Here is an 18,649-nt window from a genome sequence, read left to right on the forward strand (position 1 = left end):
AACAAAATGATAAGAGCACCTCTCTGAGTGTCACGTTTACGTAAAAAAAAGGTGTGCGTGCACGAGCATGGTCGCGCGCAAAAGTGTCCCGGTTTCAGACTCGGGAAATCTGGTCACCCTATTATAGTGGTAAGCTAGCTCGATTAGCCAAGCTGTGGAAAAGCTTCAGTGAAAATCAAAATCTTCAAACACCAGATCATGAAGCATCTCGGTCAATTTTTTTTCGTCATGCAAATTACCCAGAACCACGCCCTAAATTTGTAATTTAGCACAGACAAAAAGCCACACACACCTCTATTTGTTGATGCTGTAATGTTTATTTCAAGCAGTTTGGGCTTCAGAACAGGATAAAATTGGCACCCAGTATTGGAACATGCTCTACAATTCCTTCAGCTGCTAAAATTAAAATAATTAACAAAGGCCCAGGTGTGCTCGAATTCAGAGACCGAGTGTGCCAGCCTGTCTTAGTGAGTGATTCGCAGCATATTAACGGTCTAAACGGCGCTTCCAGCCCTGGCTCGCGGGTGTAAACGAGCTCAGCATGCTGTCCTGGACTTCCAGAAGTAGTTCATGCAGTTGAGTGGTTTAGCCGTCACCATGTTTTCTCTCCTGACGAGCTCGATCCTGTTGCGAGGGGGTTCTTCCACCTGAATGGGTGCGAGCTCGTTGTTACTGAGCATCCACTGGAGCTCAGGAAGGGTGAGTCTCTCTGGAACCTGCACAGAAAACACAGCACTTTAAGAGAACTTGGGGAGGATAATACTGTTTAAAACATTCATTCATTCATTCATTATCTCTAGCCGCTTTATCCTTCTACAGGGTCGCAGGCAAGCTGAGCCTATCCCAGCTGACTACGGGCGAAAGGCGGGGTACACCCTGGACAAGTCGCCAGGTCATCACAGGGCTGACACATAGACACAGACAACCATTCACACTCACATTCACACCTACGCTCAATTTAGAGTCACCAGTTAACCTAACCTGCATGTCTTTGGACTGTGGGGGAAACCGGAGCACCCGGAGGAAACCCACGCGGACACGGGGAGAACATGCAAACTCCACACAGAAAGGCCCTCGCCGGCCCCGGGGCTCGAACCCAGGACCTTCTTGCTGTGAGGCGACAGCGCTAACCACTACACCACCGTGCCGCCCCTGTTTAAAACAATGCTGTGTAAAATATAGCACTCTTAGAAAAAGAAACCACGAAGACGAAATACTGTCATCACCCATGAAAGGACCTCTGATAAATCCTGTGAACTGAAATCTAAAGCTAATGTAGCTAACACAGCAGCAGTAGAAACCTTCACACATGTTCAAATAAATAATTTGGAAAGTATATCATCTCATCTCATTATCTGTAGCCGCTTTATCCTGTTCTACAGGGTCGCAGGCAAGCTGGAGCCTATCCCAGCTGACTACGGGCGAAAGGCGGGGTACACCCTGGACAAGTCGCCAGGTCATCACAGGGCTGACACATAGACACAGGCAACCATTCACACTCACATTCACACCTACGGTCAATTTAGAGTCACCAGTTAACCTAACCTGCATGTCTTTGGACTGTGGGGGAAACCGGAGCACCCGGAGGAAACCCACGCGGACACGGGGAGAACATGCAAACTCCACACAGAAAGGCCCTCGCCGGCCACGGGGCTCGAACCCGGACCTTCTTGCTGTGAGGCGACAGCGCTAACCACTACACCACCGTGCCGCCTATATTATATTATATTATATTATATTATATTATATTATATTATATTATATTATCTCATCTCATTATCTCTAGCCGCTTTATCCTTCTACAGGGTCGCAGGCAAGCTGGAGCCTATCCCAGCTGACTACGGGCGAAAGGCGGGGTACACCCTGGACAAGTCGCCAGGTTATCACAGGGCTGACACATAGACACAGACAACCATTCACACTCACATTCACACCTACGGTCAATTTAGAGTCACCAGTTAACCTAACCTGCATGTCTTTGGACTGTGGGGGAAACCGGAGCACCCGGAGGAAACCCACACGGACACGGGGAGAACATGCAAACTCCGCACAGAAAGGCCCTCGCCAGCCCGGGGCTCGAACCCAGGACCTTCTTGCTGTGAGGCGACAGCGCTAACCACTACACCACCGTGCCGCCTATATTATATTATATTATATTATATTATATTATATTATATTATATTGAAATGAGTGTTTTACTGGGAAACACGCCACTCGTTTTTGTCATCTGAGCTCCATCCGGGACACGGAGAACCGAAACCATGACATAAATTTCTATATGTCACTCATGAGGAAATCGATGAGCGAGTTGTTTTGATAATTTTTTTGTTTGTGAATGTGTCAATATAATAAAAAGAAAATCACATGTTGACTTGAAGATATGAAGTTTATCTTCTCATGTTGAAAAACTCGCATTTTTCATACGAAATACATCGCAGATCTGAGGGACATATTTAAATAACATTGTCTGGCTTTTTATCGTGCTCTATCAGTTATATTCCATTCAGCGAGCATGATACTGAACGAGTCGAAGACAAGTAGCTGAATGGAATATATCTGATAGACCACGATAAAAAGCCAGCGAATATTATTATTATTAAACATACACCTTCCTTTTGGGTGTTCAACGCGTCTTTCTCTTTCAAAATTCTCTCAAAATCTTCCGTATTTAACGACGCGGCCACGTTTGTTTATTTACAAATTGTCACAGTCGTTCGCTAGCGTGGATGTTTTACGTCTCCGATGTGTCACGTCATGTTGCCTTGACAACCATGCAATATCGTAAACCAGATTCAACGCTCATTCTCTATTGGATAGAGTGACGTAATACATGTAGGATAAGCGATATGCTAACAATATTGCATGCTATCAAACCAAATGAATGAAACCTGCTAAAAGGGAATAGAACACGTTTTTATTCCATCGAAAAAGTGTCCCGGATATATAATAATTCCCGATATTTCACTCTGATGACTAGATGTGTGTTGTCAAAATGGAGAACCGGTTCACGATTAAAATTCTCTTGACTGACTTGCATTTTGTTTTTTGGGTTTTTTTTTTGTGTGTGTGTGGGTGTGTCCATGTAATATAAAGAGCATTACATGGTCATGTGAAGATATGAAGTTTATCTTATCGTGTTGAAAATATTTTCACTCATTCGCTTCGCTCAGTCGTGATATACGTATACATTCACTACTTGAAGATAAACTTCATATCTTCACATGACCGTGTAATATCCTCTCTCGATATATATACACTACACTTTAAATATTAACTGAAGCACTTTGGAAAAATGTAGAGGTAAAAACCTACCCGAAACCTTCTAATTCAGTTGAAGTCTTTCCACACAAAATCCTGCTTTCTGTTGTTGCTCTACAGGCAGTTCTCTGATGTTTCAGGCTGGTTTTTGTTACAAGATCAGATCAGATTCGTTCTGTTTTTCTCTGATATCTGATGCACAGTTTTGTTTAGTTTTTTGCTCATTTCATTCCATACTGATCCTGAGTATAATTGTGCCATCTCTATTTAGTACACATCATTTAATAGTTATCACTATTTATTCCACTTAACAAATGCATTCATGAGTCATACCTCTTCTCCAAGCGGGACGTTACGAGCTTCTCCCAGAGCCGAATTCAAAACCACGTGAGGCTGGCTGCACGATATGACACCGACGGCTGAGACCAGGCACATGAGGGTGAGAGTGAGACGGAGTGCTGAAGACGACATCTTCGTGGTCTGGTTCAAGTAGGTGGTGATGATTTCGAGCTGGACAGTTTCTCTTTCTCGTCTGTCTCTGGTTTGCGGGTCTGTTATTTATACTCCTCTACTCTTTACCACTAAATCAAATCATTTTCACTTGGAAAAGTTTTACAACTCCAAGTCGAGAATTTGACTCGGTTACCGATCAACTTTATGTTATTTTTCCATCAGCTAATAGGCCTTTCAGTGCTGCCCAAATAAAGAGTGCCGTCCCATCAACCGGCTCGTGCTAATAAACTGCAAATGGGTGTCCATTGCATTACAGTGTTTCTACAGTGACCGATTTCTCAATGAGCCCAGGACATCATCAGGGTCATGTATCCTGGAAACAGCTGGTCGACTCTGGCTCGTTCCTTCCATCCAAAAGCATCCTGATTTAATTAACTCATCTCTCTGGTAACGTTACTGTGTGGCCTGTTGATTCCATGAGAATTTTGTTCTTCATTGGAAATGAGGAATGGACCATTAGGAACATGGAAATATTGAGTCAGAATTACGTGACTTTATTGTTTCTGTCCTAACAACTTACACAAGGACGCCCCATATAATCTAAACTTAATGAAAATGGATTCAAATATTTATATAATATATTTAGCAAAGAAAAGAAAACATAACTACCTGTATGGTGAAGTGTTCCATAAGAATAGATTTATTTAACATTTATGGAAGGAGTCTCCAGTGTTGGTGCTTTGTAACAGTCAGTCTTATTAACTTGAAGAAACAGAAAGGCTGCTCTATTGTACAGTGGCATGCAAAAGTTTGGGCACCCTTACTGAAAATGTCTGTCACTGTGAATAGTTAAGTGAGCAGAAGATGAACTGATCACCAGAAGGCATAAAGGTAAAGACGAGACATTTCTTTTCAGCGTTTTCTGCAAGATTTGTGTATTATTTTTGTTTTGTACAACAGGAGAGTGAAAAAAGAAAAGGAATACCATGCAAAAGTTTGGGCAGCCCAGTACATTTGAGTTCTCAGGTAACTTTTACCAAGGTTCCAGACCTTCTCATCTCATCTCATCTCATCATCTCTAGCCGCTTTATCCTTCTACAGGGTCGCAGGCAAGCTGGAGCCTATCCCAGCTGACTACGGGCGAAAGGCGGGGTACACCCTGGACAAGTCGCCAGGTCATCACAGGGCTGACACATAGACACAGACAACCATTCACACTCACATTCACACCTACGCTCAATTTAGAGTCACCAGTTAACCTAACCTGCATGTCTTTGGACTGTGGGGGAAACCGGAGCACCCGGAGGAAACCCACGCGGACACGGGGAGAACATGCAAACTCCGTGCAGAAAGGCCCTCGCCAGCCACGGGGCTCGAACCCGGACCCTTCTTGCTGTGAGGCGACAGCGCTAACCACTACACCACCGTGCCACCTATATTATCTCATCTCATTATCTCTAGCCGCTTTATCCTGTTCTACAGGGTCGCAGGCAAGCTGGAGCCTATCCCAGCTGACTACGGGCGAAAGGCGGGGTACACCCTGGACAAGTCGCCAGGTCATCACAGGGCTGACACATAGACAGAGACAACCATTCACACTCACATTCACACCTACGGTCAATTTAGAGTCACCAGTTAACCTAACCTGCATGTCTTTGGACTGTGGGGGAAACCGGAGCACCCGGAGGAAACCCACGCGGACACGGGGAGAACAAGCAAACTCTGCGCAGAAAGGCCCTCGCCGGCCACAGGGCTCGAACCCGGACCTTCTTGCTGTGAGGCAACAGCGCTAACCACTACACCACCGTGCCGCCCGGTTCCAGACCTTAATTTTCTTATTGAGCTAGGAAAGGTCAGATGATGCAGATTTCAAAGCTGTATAAATTCTCTGACTCCTCAAACTTGTCCCTAAAATCAACAGCCATGGGCTCCTCTAAGCAACTCCCTCGCATTCTGAATAATAAAATAATTGATGCTCACAAAGCAGGAGAAGGCTACAAGAACGTAGCAAAGTGTTTTCAGGTAGCTGTTTCTTCAGATCGTAATGTTATTAAGAAATGGCAGTTAACAGAAACAGTGGAGATCAAGGTGAGGTCTGGAAGATGAAGAAAACTTTCTGAAAGAACTGCTCATTGGATTGCTATAAAGGCAAATAAAAACCCCTGTTTGACTGCAAAAGACCTTCAGAAAGATTTAGCAGACCCTGGAGTGGTGGTGCACTGTTCTACTATGCAGCGACACCTGAACAAATATGACCTTCATGGGAGAGTCATCAGAAGAAAACCGTTCCTGCATCCTAGCCGCAAAATTCAGCATCTGAAGCTTGCAAATGAACATCTAAATAAGCCTGATGCATTTTGGAAACAAGTCCTGTGGACTGATGAAATCAAAATAGAACTTTTTGGCCACAATGTGCAAAGGTATGTTTGGAGAAAAAAGGGGGCCAAATTCCAGGAAAAGAACACCTCTCCGACTCTGAAGCATGGGTGTGGATTGATCATGCTTTGGGGTTGTGTTGCAGCCAGTGGCACAGGGCACATTTCATTGGTCGAGGGAAGCATGGATTCGAATAAATACCAGCAAACTCTGGAAGCAAACATCACACCATCTGTAAAAAAGTTGAAGTTAAAAAGAGGACGGGTCCTACAATAAGATGATCCAAAACACACCTCAAAATCTGCAATGGAATACCTCAAGAGGCCCAAGCTGAAGGTTTTGCCCGGGCCCTCACAGTCCCCTGACCTAAACATCATTGAAAATCTGTGGATAGATCTCAAAAGAGCAGTGTATGCAAGACAGCCCAGGAAACTTGTAGAACTGGAAGCCTTTTGCAAGGACAAATGTGTGAAAATCCCCCAGGTAAGAACTGAAAAATTATTAGCCGGCTACAAAAAGTGTTTACAAGCTGTGATATTTGCCAAAGGGGGCATTGCTAGGTATTAACCATGCAGGGTGCCCAAACTTTTGCTTCGGGCCCATTTCCTTTTTTGTCATTTTTAAAATTTAAAAGATAAAAATAAATTGTTTTTGCTTAAAATATAAAGGTAATGAGCCATCTTTAACTTTATGCCTTTTGGAAATCATTTCATCTTCAACTTGCTTAACTGTTCACAGTAACAGCAATTTTGACCAGGGGTGCCCAAACTTTTGCATACCACTGTACATGATAACAGGAATTAACTTACTTCACAGTTGTCCCATAACACTAACTGTAACTTTAAAATGTATAAAAAGTACATCATCATCATCACTACCTTAATTAAAGCTAGACTACCTTTCAAATTTTTCGTCTAGGTCATAAAAAGAATTTTCCCGACACCCAATTATTTTTGTTTAATGACCGAAAGCTACTGAATTCGAATCACAGACTTCCAATTTTATTAGTTTTTAAAAAATACAACAATTAATGAATTTATCTCCATGTGGCCCTAAATTCTCCACTATTTTTTCCTGCTTCACCATGACCCAATTCAATATACTATGTCATGCATCACCTGGTGGGCTTTCCCCGTTCACACAAGGCATTGTGGGATACAAATTTGAAACAGGAGAGAAAACTGGAGGACGTGAGTGTGCGAATGAAACATGAAAGAGCGACTACAGTAACGGAAAGTGAGAAGAAAAGACGTGATGTTATGTACGAAGGAAAGGAAACACAGGCCCAAACTAATAAATATGGGCGCTCAGCGAGCACCTCGGTGTGATCAGCTGTTCGTTTAGCGACAGAATGATGGAACTGTCAGTGCACGCTCAAAGGGAAACCTGTAGATGGCAGTAATGCAACACTGTGGATGCCAGCTGCTGTAAAACCCAAAAGAAGAAGAAGGTAAACCTGCGCATGCGCACACGGACTTCCTCTGTCTGCTTGACTGCGCCAAGCGAGCGATTTCATGCACATTATTTGCTTTAATCCCCTCAAATTAAATAACTTCCCAGCCACAGAATGGCCTGATATTTTGTGAGATATTACAGAAATAAACAGATATCACAATCACCACATTTCAGACGGAACTAAATTTCACCGGTTTTATGAAAACGAAAGACCGTCTAGCTTTAAATAATAAAAACGTATCATCGTTAACAAATCACTGATTTATAAGAGCATTAAAACCCTTTGAGAACAGGAACATAAATTCATCACACCAACCTGTCATTGATTATTTCCCTATAACAGCATGACAGTGAGTGTTTTATTCCTTACACAATGAATTATTTTATATCTTCATCTTAAATTCAGAAATGATGTAATCAACACACTGTATTTCTTCTTTTTTGCGTCAAATTTGAGTCACAGTAAACAGCTATGTGTATCGGGTATACAGTACAATGAAAAAAATTGCTTGACCTGGAAAATATTACAAATATTCAAACACTTACAAAGTGTGAAAAATCCAGCCTGAGATCACAAGATCACATTTTAGCTGAGAGAAGTGAAAATGGATTAAAATGATTCAGTAAACTCTTATTTTATTACTTTAGTACTTCATGCTAATTAGTATATTAAGGACGTACTGTCTATGAACATTTACCACTCCGTTAAAGGAAATAATCACTGAAAACTAACCGAATTTTAGTCACCATATCAATTCTAGGACAGTGTTTCTGTAATGTTTTATGTAACTGAAGTGGAATAAACAGAGAAAATGCATGATTTATAAGGAACAAAAGTGAGTGAGTGATATGCTGTAGTCCATATAGACTATAAAAACACTCTACCGCTAACTTTTAGCACATGCGAGAAGACGAAAATAAAATACTCTCAATCAGTGGCAGCTGGTAGTCTTTCAAACAGGGGAGGCTGGTCGGTTACGATATTTCCAGATTTTAAAAGAAAAAACATCAATTTTGCCCATACTCTTGCCTCTGATCTGGCTGATTGTTGGCAGGGTCACAAACTGTGAAATAACAGGTTCTTTTGGCCCATTAGCCTACTGTCCAATATACATGATGGTGGTGTTGGGGGGGAGGGGTATATTTTAACATTTTATATTTTAAAATTGTGGCATGTTGTTTAAAAATTGATCATTATTGAAAGCAGCTCTTTGTCAGGAACCTCAGCAGTAACAGCAGAGTGTTCTGGAATAGGTACAAGCACTGACCTTGGGGAGCCAAACATAGAGCTGGGGGCCACACATTTCATTCAATGACACTTTCCCTATATTTTACTTATTTTGACTGAGAAATGTTTTATTGACAATTTTGATAACCCTTCACTTTTAATCCAGGTCTGTAGTGTGAAATGTTCTCGGCTGTGTTTTTGTTTAAAAATGTTTTCCAAATTGTAGCTGTGTTTAATTCATATCCAGAAACATATATATTCCAATATAATATACTCAGCATAAACATTTTAAATAGATTCTATATTTTTGGTCCATCCATGACATATTACTAAAGGAGCCTATTTACTGTTGTTGATGTGGGTCACTTGCTGTTAGCCAATTCACTTTCTCGTACCAGGAGAGCTGAAAGGAACGAGTATTATTCCCTACCTTTTTCACCAAGTCAATTTGAGGCGTTGGTCTACCCTGCTCTTTAATTTTAATTTTTTCCTTGAAAGGAAGACTGGCAAATGGCTTCGCCAAAATTAAATCAGCAATGCTTGGCATCCGTGCGCAGCTTTCTTGCTAGCTGACTAGCCCCCTCAAGTTCAAGTTCAGTCACTCAAATAAACGACATTTCTGGAACTAAGATAGCAAACTTGACAACACTATATTTACACTTTATTTACAATGAAAATATATACAAACTAAAAAAGCTGGTAGAAACCGTATGTAATGAATGAAATCGAAATGGAAGCCGATCTCTTACAATACACCACAGCACTTGCGAATCCACATGGGACTGAACTGAGATTCACCGCTGCCTGTCTATATTTGAAACAAGCTGTCAATCAAAGAAAATATCCGGCCGCTTTCACCAATCACCAGTCTCCTCGCGGAAACTGCCATGTCCCTCCCACTGTGAGGCTGGGAGTCCGTGGGCAGGCATTTTCGCAGTATTTGTCCAATAACCATCTTACATTTTGAGATTGAAAAGCACATCGCTCCCAAATGCCATTGACGTCCACTGAGGCTGGGAGTCCGTGAGACTCCGTGGGCGGGCGTTTTCGCAGTATTTGTCCAATAACCGTCTTGCATTTTGATATTGAAAAGCGCATAGCTCCCAAATGCCATTGAAGTGCACTGAGGCTGGGCTGCATCGCGCTGTCACGAGGGGGAAAAACTCACGCACACATTAGGCAAACTGGGGAAAGTTATAACGGAATGATTTCGCACTGTAGTTGGGTTGAGCACATATATTTCTATGATTCTGGATCTGAAATAGCAATGTTATAAGGTCGGCTATAACATAAGCCTAGCGCAATTCATCCTACATGATGTTCATCATTTTTAGAGGAGGCTGAGCCTCCCTCGTTGTCTTAGAGCAATCGCCCGTGCTCTCAATAAATGGTTATCCAAGTTCAAAGTAGTGAAGCCGTGGGTTTAAAAGGCTAAAAGGGATAAGGGATGGATCCGGCTTCAGCCACTTCTACGTCATCAATCCCACAGCCTCATTTTGACTTTTCACAGTATCCTTATACTGTCATGTTGTCTGTTGTTGCCCGGATGGGGATGGGTTCCCTTTTGGGTCTGGTTCCTCTCGGGGTTTCTTCCTTGTGTCGTCTGAGGGACTTTTCCTTGCCACCGTCGCCATTGGTGTGCTCGTTGGGGATAGATTAGGGATAAAATTCTCATATTTTAAGTTGTTCAAATTCTTTAAAGCTGCTTTGCGACAATGTTTATTGTTAAAAGCGCTATACAGATAAACTTGACTTGACTTATAGAGGTGCAGATGAATATGGCGGCTTACACATATTTTGACCAATGCCCTAACTTAGCCACTTTTAAATGTGAAAATAATCAATATCCTTTCAGAATTACTACCTCAACTTAGTGCTACTTTGAATTACATGTCAAAGTGCTTAATTACAAGAAAATTCATATTTCACGATTCATTTCCTTTAATTTTGTGAGATACAAGATTCAGAAATTGAGAAGTTGAAAAATCAGAAAGATGAGTCTACTGGCCATAAGTCCAACTGGCGCATCGCATGAGGTGTGAAAACAGCCATCCACAGAATTTCTGAAATGTTCTGCTAGTATAGTGCAATGAAACGCATCTCATTTAATTAGATTACACTAAATTGCTTTTGGTTTACTTTCATACAGACACGGCAGCGACTGATGACACTCGTCATGGTTGGTCCTTTCACTGTTTTGGGCTTGGGTTTACTGTAAGAGAACACACACACTGATGTAGACTGGATTTAAATGAAAATAATAAAACAGTAAAAAGGGTTTCAACCTCAACCTCACCGAAATATCTTTTCTACATCAAGGGAAGCCAGCCAGTAGCTGTAGGAGTCAGGGTAATAGTTACATGTGCCACGGCCATGACACTCGATGAAAGGGACTTGTCTGAAATGCTCTAGGCAGGAACCAGGAGAGATGAGGGATTGTCCTGAGCCCTCGGCACCAGCACCGGTTTGCTGCCAGAGAAAAAGAGTCAGAATAGAATTGATTTGTCATTTGTTCATTCATTAGCAAGGGGAGATCTTTACCAAGAGTGCAAATAATTCCTGTAACTGGATGTTTATTATAAATCCATCCATCCATTATCTATACCACTTATCCAGAAGCTGGCATCAATCCCAGCTGACTGAATTTCCACATAATTTCCAAACAAAGACTTCCATTTCTTGTTAGCTACCTTCATCTTGTAGCTAATACAAAACTAAAGAAGCACATTGCACACCAAAAACAAGAAAATCCCAACTCCTACCATAGCAAAAGAGTAGCCAGTCCAGAGCGAAAACCAGCCTTCCGGACACTCGGGTGTCTGTGTGGTCTGGCTGTGTATGGCGATGGTATTGGCTGTGCTCTCACACACCGAACATCTGTTAAAAACATGCAAATCCAACATGGAATCCGTGTCTCCAGTAATATGTCGAATCCATAAGGAACTGTTTTCCTGGTTCCTTACCTGCTGATGTATTTTGCCAGAACATCCCCTCTGATTGGTTCCATTTTGGTGGGCATGGGCTCATCTGTGGATAGCCAATAGGAGTAGTCGTTGCGCGAGGCATAGCGACAGGTGTGCTCCGTATCGCAGAAGAGGAAGGGCATGGTGGAGAAACGAGGCAGGCAGCTACCTGATGTGCCTGAAGAAAAAGTTTTTTTCAAGGCATGAAGCACGGCAAGCCATATTCAGAGTCAGAGGCGTCAATATTTATGCGAGAAAAGTTATCTGAATTCATTACAAGCATTTAGCAGATGCTCTTATCCAGAGCAATGTACAACATACCCAGATCAGCCTGGGGTTAGGTGCCTCACTCAAGGGCACTTCAGCCATCCCTGTTGGTCCAGGGAATCGAACCAGCGACCTTTTGGCGCCAGAGCTGCTTCGCTAACCATTAGGCCATGGCTTCCCTCAATGAAACCAATTCAGAGTTGGTTTATGAGGATGTTTAAGTTGAAGCTCTGGATGGCCTAATCAGATTACTAAAATTCACTTTTATATGTGGTTCATATCTCAAAAACTGTTAGATTTTTCTTATGCAGCTCTCTTGCAATAGGGGCTTTAACTGACTGTGTGTAATACAAACTCCAAGTTATTCATTCATTCATTCATATTCTGTGCTGCTTATCTATTGCTGGTCGTGGTTGAGCTGGAGCAAATCCCAGCTGACATTGGGCGAGAGGCAGACAATCACACCTATTTCATCGAGTTCACACCTATGGACAGTCTAGAGTAGCCAGCTGACCTAATCTGCATGTCTTTGGACTGTGAGAGAAAACCGGAGAACCCAGGAGAAACCCACACAGGCATGAGGAGAACATACAAATTCCACGTAGGAAGACCCCAGTCAGCTGGCAGGTTCAAACTGGGAACGTTCCTGCTGTTTGGCAAATTAACAGCAATATTTTTTTCTTAATCTAGAGAACCTGTTCAGGCATTTCAGATTAACTCAAATTGTCTTGATACTTGATATACTCTTGGAAAAATGGGTTCTCAAAGGTTTCTCTGTGGGTTTCTTTGGGATAATTAAGGGGTCTTAGCTTCGTAACAGGGTTGGAACCCTTTCTGATAAGGTCTGTTGTAGAGATTTATAGCTATGTCACCAATATCAACATACTACTCCTATGTGAGCATGAATGTTACCCAGGTCTTGTCCATGTGCCCTCTCATTCCCATGGATGAATAGCAGGGAATATCCTGAATAAATGAACGTAGTTCCTTGTGGGCAGTTGGGAACTTGGATGCTCTGGCTGTGTCTGGTCAGAAGGAAGCTATTGAGAGTTCCTTGGGCTGCCTTTCCTGGAGGTCCTCGAACACCTTTCCTTCCTGGCTGCCCCACATAGCCATCTGGTCCTAAAGAGAGACCGTTTGCATTTATATTCATTCATTCATTCATTCATTCATTCATTCATTTATTTATGCATTGATATGTACAATATTTTTCACATTAGGCACCAACCTAGTAGTCCAGGTGCTCCTTTATCTCCTTTTTGTCCAGGGAAACCAGGGTGTCCTGGAGCACCCTGACCTGGAGGTCCTCTGGGGCCATGCAAGCCTAAACAAAAAGACATGTTTCCATCACACAACACGCCTCTCAACAGATTCATTAATATGGACATCACCTATCCTAATAAACAAATGTAACACCACACCTGTTGGCCCTGGTATTCCAGGTGACCCAGAAAATCCAGAAGGCCCACGATCTCCAGGGTTTCCCTTTGGCCCTGGATCCCCTGGCAAAGTAATTACTGGTATACAAGGACTATGTGCATCTAAACCTAACACATGAAGACCATAAACACATGAAGGATGGGAACTGTTGAATTTTAACATATTTCTAATGCATGTGTGTTTACTGAAATGTTTAACACAAAAACTACAAAGATGCTGTGACTACTAAAACAGCTGACTCCAGAATGAACTAACCTGGTGGTCCAGGAGCTCCTGGAAATCCAGGTTCACCTTTCTGTCCAAGATTGTAGCTTGGATCTCCAGGTTCACCTGAATGCGAAGTACATAAGTGTCTTTATTGCATAACAATATGACTGATATAATAGCTGGATAAAACGCAAGCCCTTGCTGATGATAAAAGGGTCACTCTAATCTGAGCTCCAGTCATTTGGGTCACAAAGAGCTATAATGTTATTCAAATGTAATATCATTTGTGTTATTCATGTATTTTGCTATTTCTATTTCAGCTATAATGACCTGTGACATAGCTGTTATATCATATGACCTATAAATCAAAAACCTTTCATCAAACCTGACTTTTGCCAGGCAGCCAGGGTGACTCACAGCAGCTCTATGCTTTCGAGTTGTTTTCAGTTTTAGTTTCCAATCTTTTTTTGCTTTCAATAAACAAAAAATTTTTATTTATAGTAGATTTAACTTAAGTTTACATTTATATTTATGGCATTTGGCAGATGCCCTTATCCAGGGCAACTTACATAAATGTTTAAGTCTCTATCAATAAATATGTCCTGACACTGGGTCACTAGGTCATGGATAAAGAATACCAAGTTAGCACTCAAATGAATCATCCATTTAAACATATTCATGTAGTCCTGTACAGTTTATTGATTTATAAAAAAAAAAAGATAAATTACTGCCCCCTTACCAGGAAGTCCAGGAAGCCCAGGAAGCCCTGGGTCACCTTTTGTCCCAGGGGCACCAGGAGCACCAGCAGGTCCCTGCCAGCAATGATAAATCAAAATTAGATGTCACTGTATTGGTGAAGAGGCCAAAAAACAGACCCTAGTTCAGAATCAATGCCCTCATACTTATATAAACCTTAATTAACTGAGATAAAAAAAATAAACAACAACAACAGGAGTTTAGAGGAGTAATTCACCCGGAGACCACGGTGTCCTTGGGTTCCCTTCTCTCCAGCAAGACCTAGCATGCCTGGTAGTCCCCTGTCTCCCTTGTCCCCTTTCAGTAGACAATCTCCTGGAGGACCTCTGGGGCCTTGTAGCCCTGGGAATTTGACAAGTTGAGATTAGGAGGCTGACTGAAAACCCCACAGTGAAAGAGGTGCTGGAAAGTAAGAATGACTCCCTCACCAGGACTTCCAGGTCTTCCATGAAGACCAGGTTCTCCTTTTTCCCCAGATAAACATTCTCCTGGAACCCCAGGATATCCAGGAGAGCCATTCGGTCCCGGTGGCCCTGGGGGTCCCTTTGTTCCCAAAGGACCAAGAAGCCTATTACCTGGTTTACCTTTAAGTCCCCTGTTTCCCTTGGGACCTGACAATGTTGCAGATTTCAATTAAACCTGATGTTCTTTTATTACAAACTGGTGAGCAAAAAATACATTGGAATCATGCAAACAATTACAGTTAGAATGCAGGTACAGTGTTTATTTAAATACTTGCCTGCTTGCCCTTTATGTCCTTTTGTGCCCGGAACAGGGTTTGTACAACCTGAAAAACATGCAACACATTTGCAGCTTACATACTACACACTACATTTCAAATGTTCTAGGATTTGTGGAATTTTTAATTTTCTGTGAAACATTAATACAGACAAACACCACATCCAGTCACTGGAAAGCTGAAGCACACTGAATGAAATGCAATGAATGTAGGCTTCTACCATTGTCCCCCCTTAGACCTGGTTGTCCAGGAAAGCCATCTTGACCCTGGTTGCCTTTTTGGCCAACAGGTCCAGGAGGACCAGGAAGGCCAGGAGTCCCTGCAACCAGATGCAAAGTTAATATCTGTTACTCATTCTAACCAAAACATAATTGACTTGTCTGTACCTCCAGGGTAAAATAGTTATGCTCTACCAATAATTGTTTGCTACACATTGACAGAACATTATGCAAAACTTATGGTTCATCAGGACCTTAAGGGAACAAAATATAAAATAACAAAAATAAACTTTTAAGGGAGACAAAAAACATCAAAACTGATGGCAAGTAGTGAATAATCTACAGTGTAAACAGACATGCACCTTGATCTCCATTTGGGCCTGTAGGTCCAGGAGATCCAGGGGCACCATGCGAGCCTGGCTGACCAGGTGTTCCTGGGGGCCCTGAAACAGGCACATAGAAAAAAAACAGAAAGTAAAAAAGAACGACATGAACAAATGTCATTCTAAGAGCACTAGCAATAACTGTGCTCAGTAAATTAGTGTTCACCTGCATATCCAGGGGCTCCAGTGTCTCCCGGAGGTCCTCTTGACCCAAGGTCACCTGGTGGACCAGGTAATCCAACATTCCCCTTCTCTCCTTTACATCCAAATACAGGCTCTCCCTGTGAGAAAACAACATATATGCATTGTATGTAACCACAGCCAGTGGCGTTAAGTATTAGGGAACACAAAGTACAGAGAACACTTTCTACCTTTTGACCTTTTGGGCCAGGATGCCCCAGGATGCCTGTACTCTGGTCACCTTTTTGTCCTTTGAGTCCAATAGCACCATCTTCTCCTCTATGCCCTGTGGTTCCAGGTTCACCTGGTTCTCCTTTCATACCTCGAGGACCTTATGAAACAAGTATATGCCACCAAGTAAATGCAAGAACTGAAACTCTGAAAACAGGATAACTGTGCAGCTCCATACATTGTGGCACTCACCAGGAAAACCTCTAAATCCAGGATCACCTCTAGGCCCAACTTTGCCTGGTTCACCAGGAACATAGCTGTCAACACCTCTATCACCAACAGGGCCTAGAAAACAGTCACTTAAAATAACCCCATACCTACCAAGACCAATTTCAAAACAAGTCATAATTCCCTCATAAATTCTTGTACAATATGCCTGAAAATGCACCTGATGGTCCTGGCCTTCCTGGTACCCCATTAATCCCATTAATTCCTTCAGGTCCTGGGAGTCCTGTATCTCCCCTTTTACCAAGTAAACCTGGTGATCCTGTTAAGGTTTAATGCAAAAATAGATTTTTTTTAGTGAGTGGGGTAGAATTGTCATAGAGTTAGTAGTGTTGCCACTTCCAGGTTCTCTGCTTTCCGACCAACATTCTAGAAAAATGCATGTAGGTGAATTGGTGAAATTGACCCTAGGTATGAAATAGTCTGTGAATGTATGTATGCAGGGTTGCCGACTATGGACTTGGGTCCCATCATAGGTTTATTTTTGCCTCACACCTACCGCTGCTGGTATAGGCTCCAAACTAAATTGCAAACTAAGATTGCTGTAAAAGTTATGAAATATTATAACATGATAAGATATGGAAGCTATTCACAACAGTGGATTTTAAAAATATTACATTTTCACAAAAAGGGTATCCTTGTTGGATGATACTTACCTGGTGGACCTGGGTCTCCTAGAGGCCCATGTTCCAGTATGCAAGGACCTTGAGGCCCAAGTATTCCAGGATCTCCATGAACACCAGGAGGCCCTTCCTGTCCTTCTTTTCCAGACAAGCCCTGAGATCCTGTCAGCAGAATGTAACTCTTGTATTGTTTATCTTACTTTGAAACATTAGTAGCAAGTGTGTGTGTGTGTGTGTGTGTTGAAGCTTCATGCCTTACCCTTGGGACCAGGTGGTCCAGTGAGTCCAAAGATGCCATCTGGGCCTTCAACACCTGATGGTCCTGGTGGCCCCTGTTCACCTTTGGGTCCTGGTTACCAATCAAAGAATCAACAAAAAATTACATTTTCACATGTTTCAAAATATGGCAAGGTTTATTCCAAACAGGTTTTACCTGGTACACCACAAATTCCATTTGGCCCTGGGAGACCTTGTATTCCAGGAGGCCCTGGTGCTCCCTGCATTGAGGACCCAGGTGGTCCCTGGGGTCCGGCCAGACCAGGCTTACCAAAGCCTGGCATACCAGGGCTCCCCCTACAGCCTTTCTGTCCACTTGGTCCTGAAAGTGCACTTGTATGCGTAAGACAGGTATTTTCAACAATCAAAATTGTTATGATATACCTTCCTTAGTAGTTCATGTTTACATAACTCCATGACCATATTTGAGATAAGCATGTGCTTGCTAACCTCTGTAGCCTAGTTGACCTCTACTTCCTGGTGGACCAGTTGCTTGGTGACAGTCACCTGGTTCACCTGGTAATCCCTGAACACCCGCTGCACCTTTATTTCCTGTATTGAAACCACATGATTCCACATGATCACATGATTCATAAGAAATGTGTGAATCATTAAGAATATGTTAGCCTGTTTTCTTGTGAGGTGTGTACCTTTTGGGCCTAACACCCCTGGCCTTCCTGCAATTCCAAATGATCCAGGGAAACCAGGAACACCCGGGTCTCCTGGAAGACCTTTAACACCTGGATCACCTGGAATTCCTGCCAATCCCTCTAGCCCTGGTGGGCCATATCCAGGGTCACCCTACAGATAGTTCCTTCTAGTAGTGAACCTGATGTCCAAAATATTTACACAGTATATAAGTGTTATTTGTTGTACCTTTGACCCTGGTATTCCCGGCAGTCCCGTTGGTCCAGGTAGTCCATTTAAACCAATTCCTGGAACTCCTGGTGGCCCTGGCTGGCCTTTATCACCTGCATACACATTGTACACTGACAGTTTAACACATTCAAGGTGTAATTGTCAGGGCTGCTAATTGAATTGAATATAAGAATGCATAAATTGATTGTATGCACACCTTTGGTCCCTGGTGGTCCAACATTTGGATGCAATAAAGTGCCTTTGTCTCCCTTTGGACCACGGAAGCCTGGAATGCCTGGATGACCTGGGGATCCAGGACTGCCTGTGTACACATAGGCCCAGTAAGTAAAATAGGATAAGATGCAGCAATAATGCTTGTGGCTGCCCTAGGATGTACCTCGTGGTCCATCTGGCCCTGGAAGTCCCTTCTGGCCTTTTGGACCTGGATATCCTGTGCTGCCACTACTACACTCTCCTTTCTCACCTACCAAATGATTATCAAAGTTTTACATT

General features: G+C 42.6%; 2 protein-coding genes across 2 annotated transcripts in view; both read right to left on the reverse strand.

Moving 5' to 3' along the window:
• Window positions 1-536: 536 nt before the first annotated feature.
• Window positions 537-3,729, reverse strand: sst2 (somatostatin 2). Its single transcript, XM_060906472.1, has 2 exons — window positions 3,592-3,729; window positions 537-716 (listed from the first exon to the last, which is right to left on the reverse strand). The coding sequence occupies exons 1-2, from the start codon at window positions 3,727-3,729 to the stop codon at window positions 537-539; spliced, it is 318 nt and encodes a 105-aa protein (XP_060762455.1).
• Window positions 3,730-10,879: 7,150 nt separating this feature from the next.
• LOC132871329 (collagen alpha-5(IV) chain-like) overlaps window positions 10,880-18,649 on the reverse strand; it is a 52,306-nt gene continuing 44,536 nt past the window's right edge. The window contains exons 30-55 of the mRNA XM_060905440.1: window positions 18,534-18,620; window positions 18,354-18,458; window positions 18,155-18,249; window positions 17,929-18,079; window positions 17,729-17,830; window positions 17,436-17,600; window positions 17,262-17,351; window positions 17,036-17,164; window positions 16,543-16,641; window positions 16,347-16,439; window positions 16,115-16,254; window positions 15,910-16,024; window positions 15,723-15,803; window positions 15,363-15,461; window positions 15,143-15,190; window positions 14,832-15,014; window positions 14,621-14,745; window positions 14,387-14,459; window positions 13,696-13,770; window positions 13,422-13,547; window positions 13,229-13,324; window positions 12,913-13,122; window positions 11,734-11,911; window positions 11,533-11,647; window positions 11,067-11,239; window positions 10,880-10,982 (exon numbers count right to left, since the gene is read on the reverse strand). Of these exons, the coding sequence (XP_060761423.1) occupies window positions 10,880-10,982; window positions 11,067-11,239; window positions 11,533-11,647; window positions 11,734-11,911; window positions 12,913-13,122; window positions 13,229-13,324; window positions 13,422-13,547; window positions 13,696-13,770; window positions 14,387-14,459; window positions 14,621-14,745; window positions 14,832-15,014; window positions 15,143-15,190; window positions 15,363-15,461; window positions 15,723-15,803; window positions 15,910-16,024; window positions 16,115-16,254; window positions 16,347-16,439; window positions 16,543-16,641; window positions 17,036-17,164; window positions 17,262-17,351; window positions 17,436-17,600; window positions 17,729-17,830; window positions 17,929-18,079; window positions 18,155-18,249; window positions 18,354-18,458; window positions 18,534-18,620 (3,056 nt within the window). The remainder of the gene's footprint in view (window positions 10,983-11,066; window positions 11,240-11,532; window positions 11,648-11,733; window positions 11,912-12,912; window positions 13,123-13,228; window positions 13,325-13,421; window positions 13,548-13,695; window positions 13,771-14,386; window positions 14,460-14,620; window positions 14,746-14,831; window positions 15,015-15,142; window positions 15,191-15,362; window positions 15,462-15,722; window positions 15,804-15,909; window positions 16,025-16,114; window positions 16,255-16,346; window positions 16,440-16,542; window positions 16,642-17,035; window positions 17,165-17,261; window positions 17,352-17,435; window positions 17,601-17,728; window positions 17,831-17,928; window positions 18,080-18,154; window positions 18,250-18,353; window positions 18,459-18,533; window positions 18,621-18,649) is intronic.

The sequence above is a fragment of the Neoarius graeffei genome, chromosome 23, assembly GCF_027579695.1.
Source record: "Neoarius graeffei isolate fNeoGra1 chromosome 23, fNeoGra1.pri, whole genome shotgun sequence".
Lineage (NCBI taxonomy): Eukaryota > Metazoa > Chordata > Actinopteri > Siluriformes > Ariidae > Neoarius > Neoarius graeffei.

What these genes read in the sequence shown, in the direction of transcription:
- sst2 (XM_060906472.1), bottom strand. Translation starts at nt 3,729, where the DNA reads ATGTCGTCTTCAGCACTCCGTCTCACTCTCACCCTCATGTGCCTGGTC. An exon ending in ACGTCCCGCTTGGAGAAGAG is followed by an intron (nt 717 to 3,591) that starts GTATGACTCATG and finishes TTTTCTGTGCAG; the next exon opens with GTTCCAGAGAGACTCACCCT.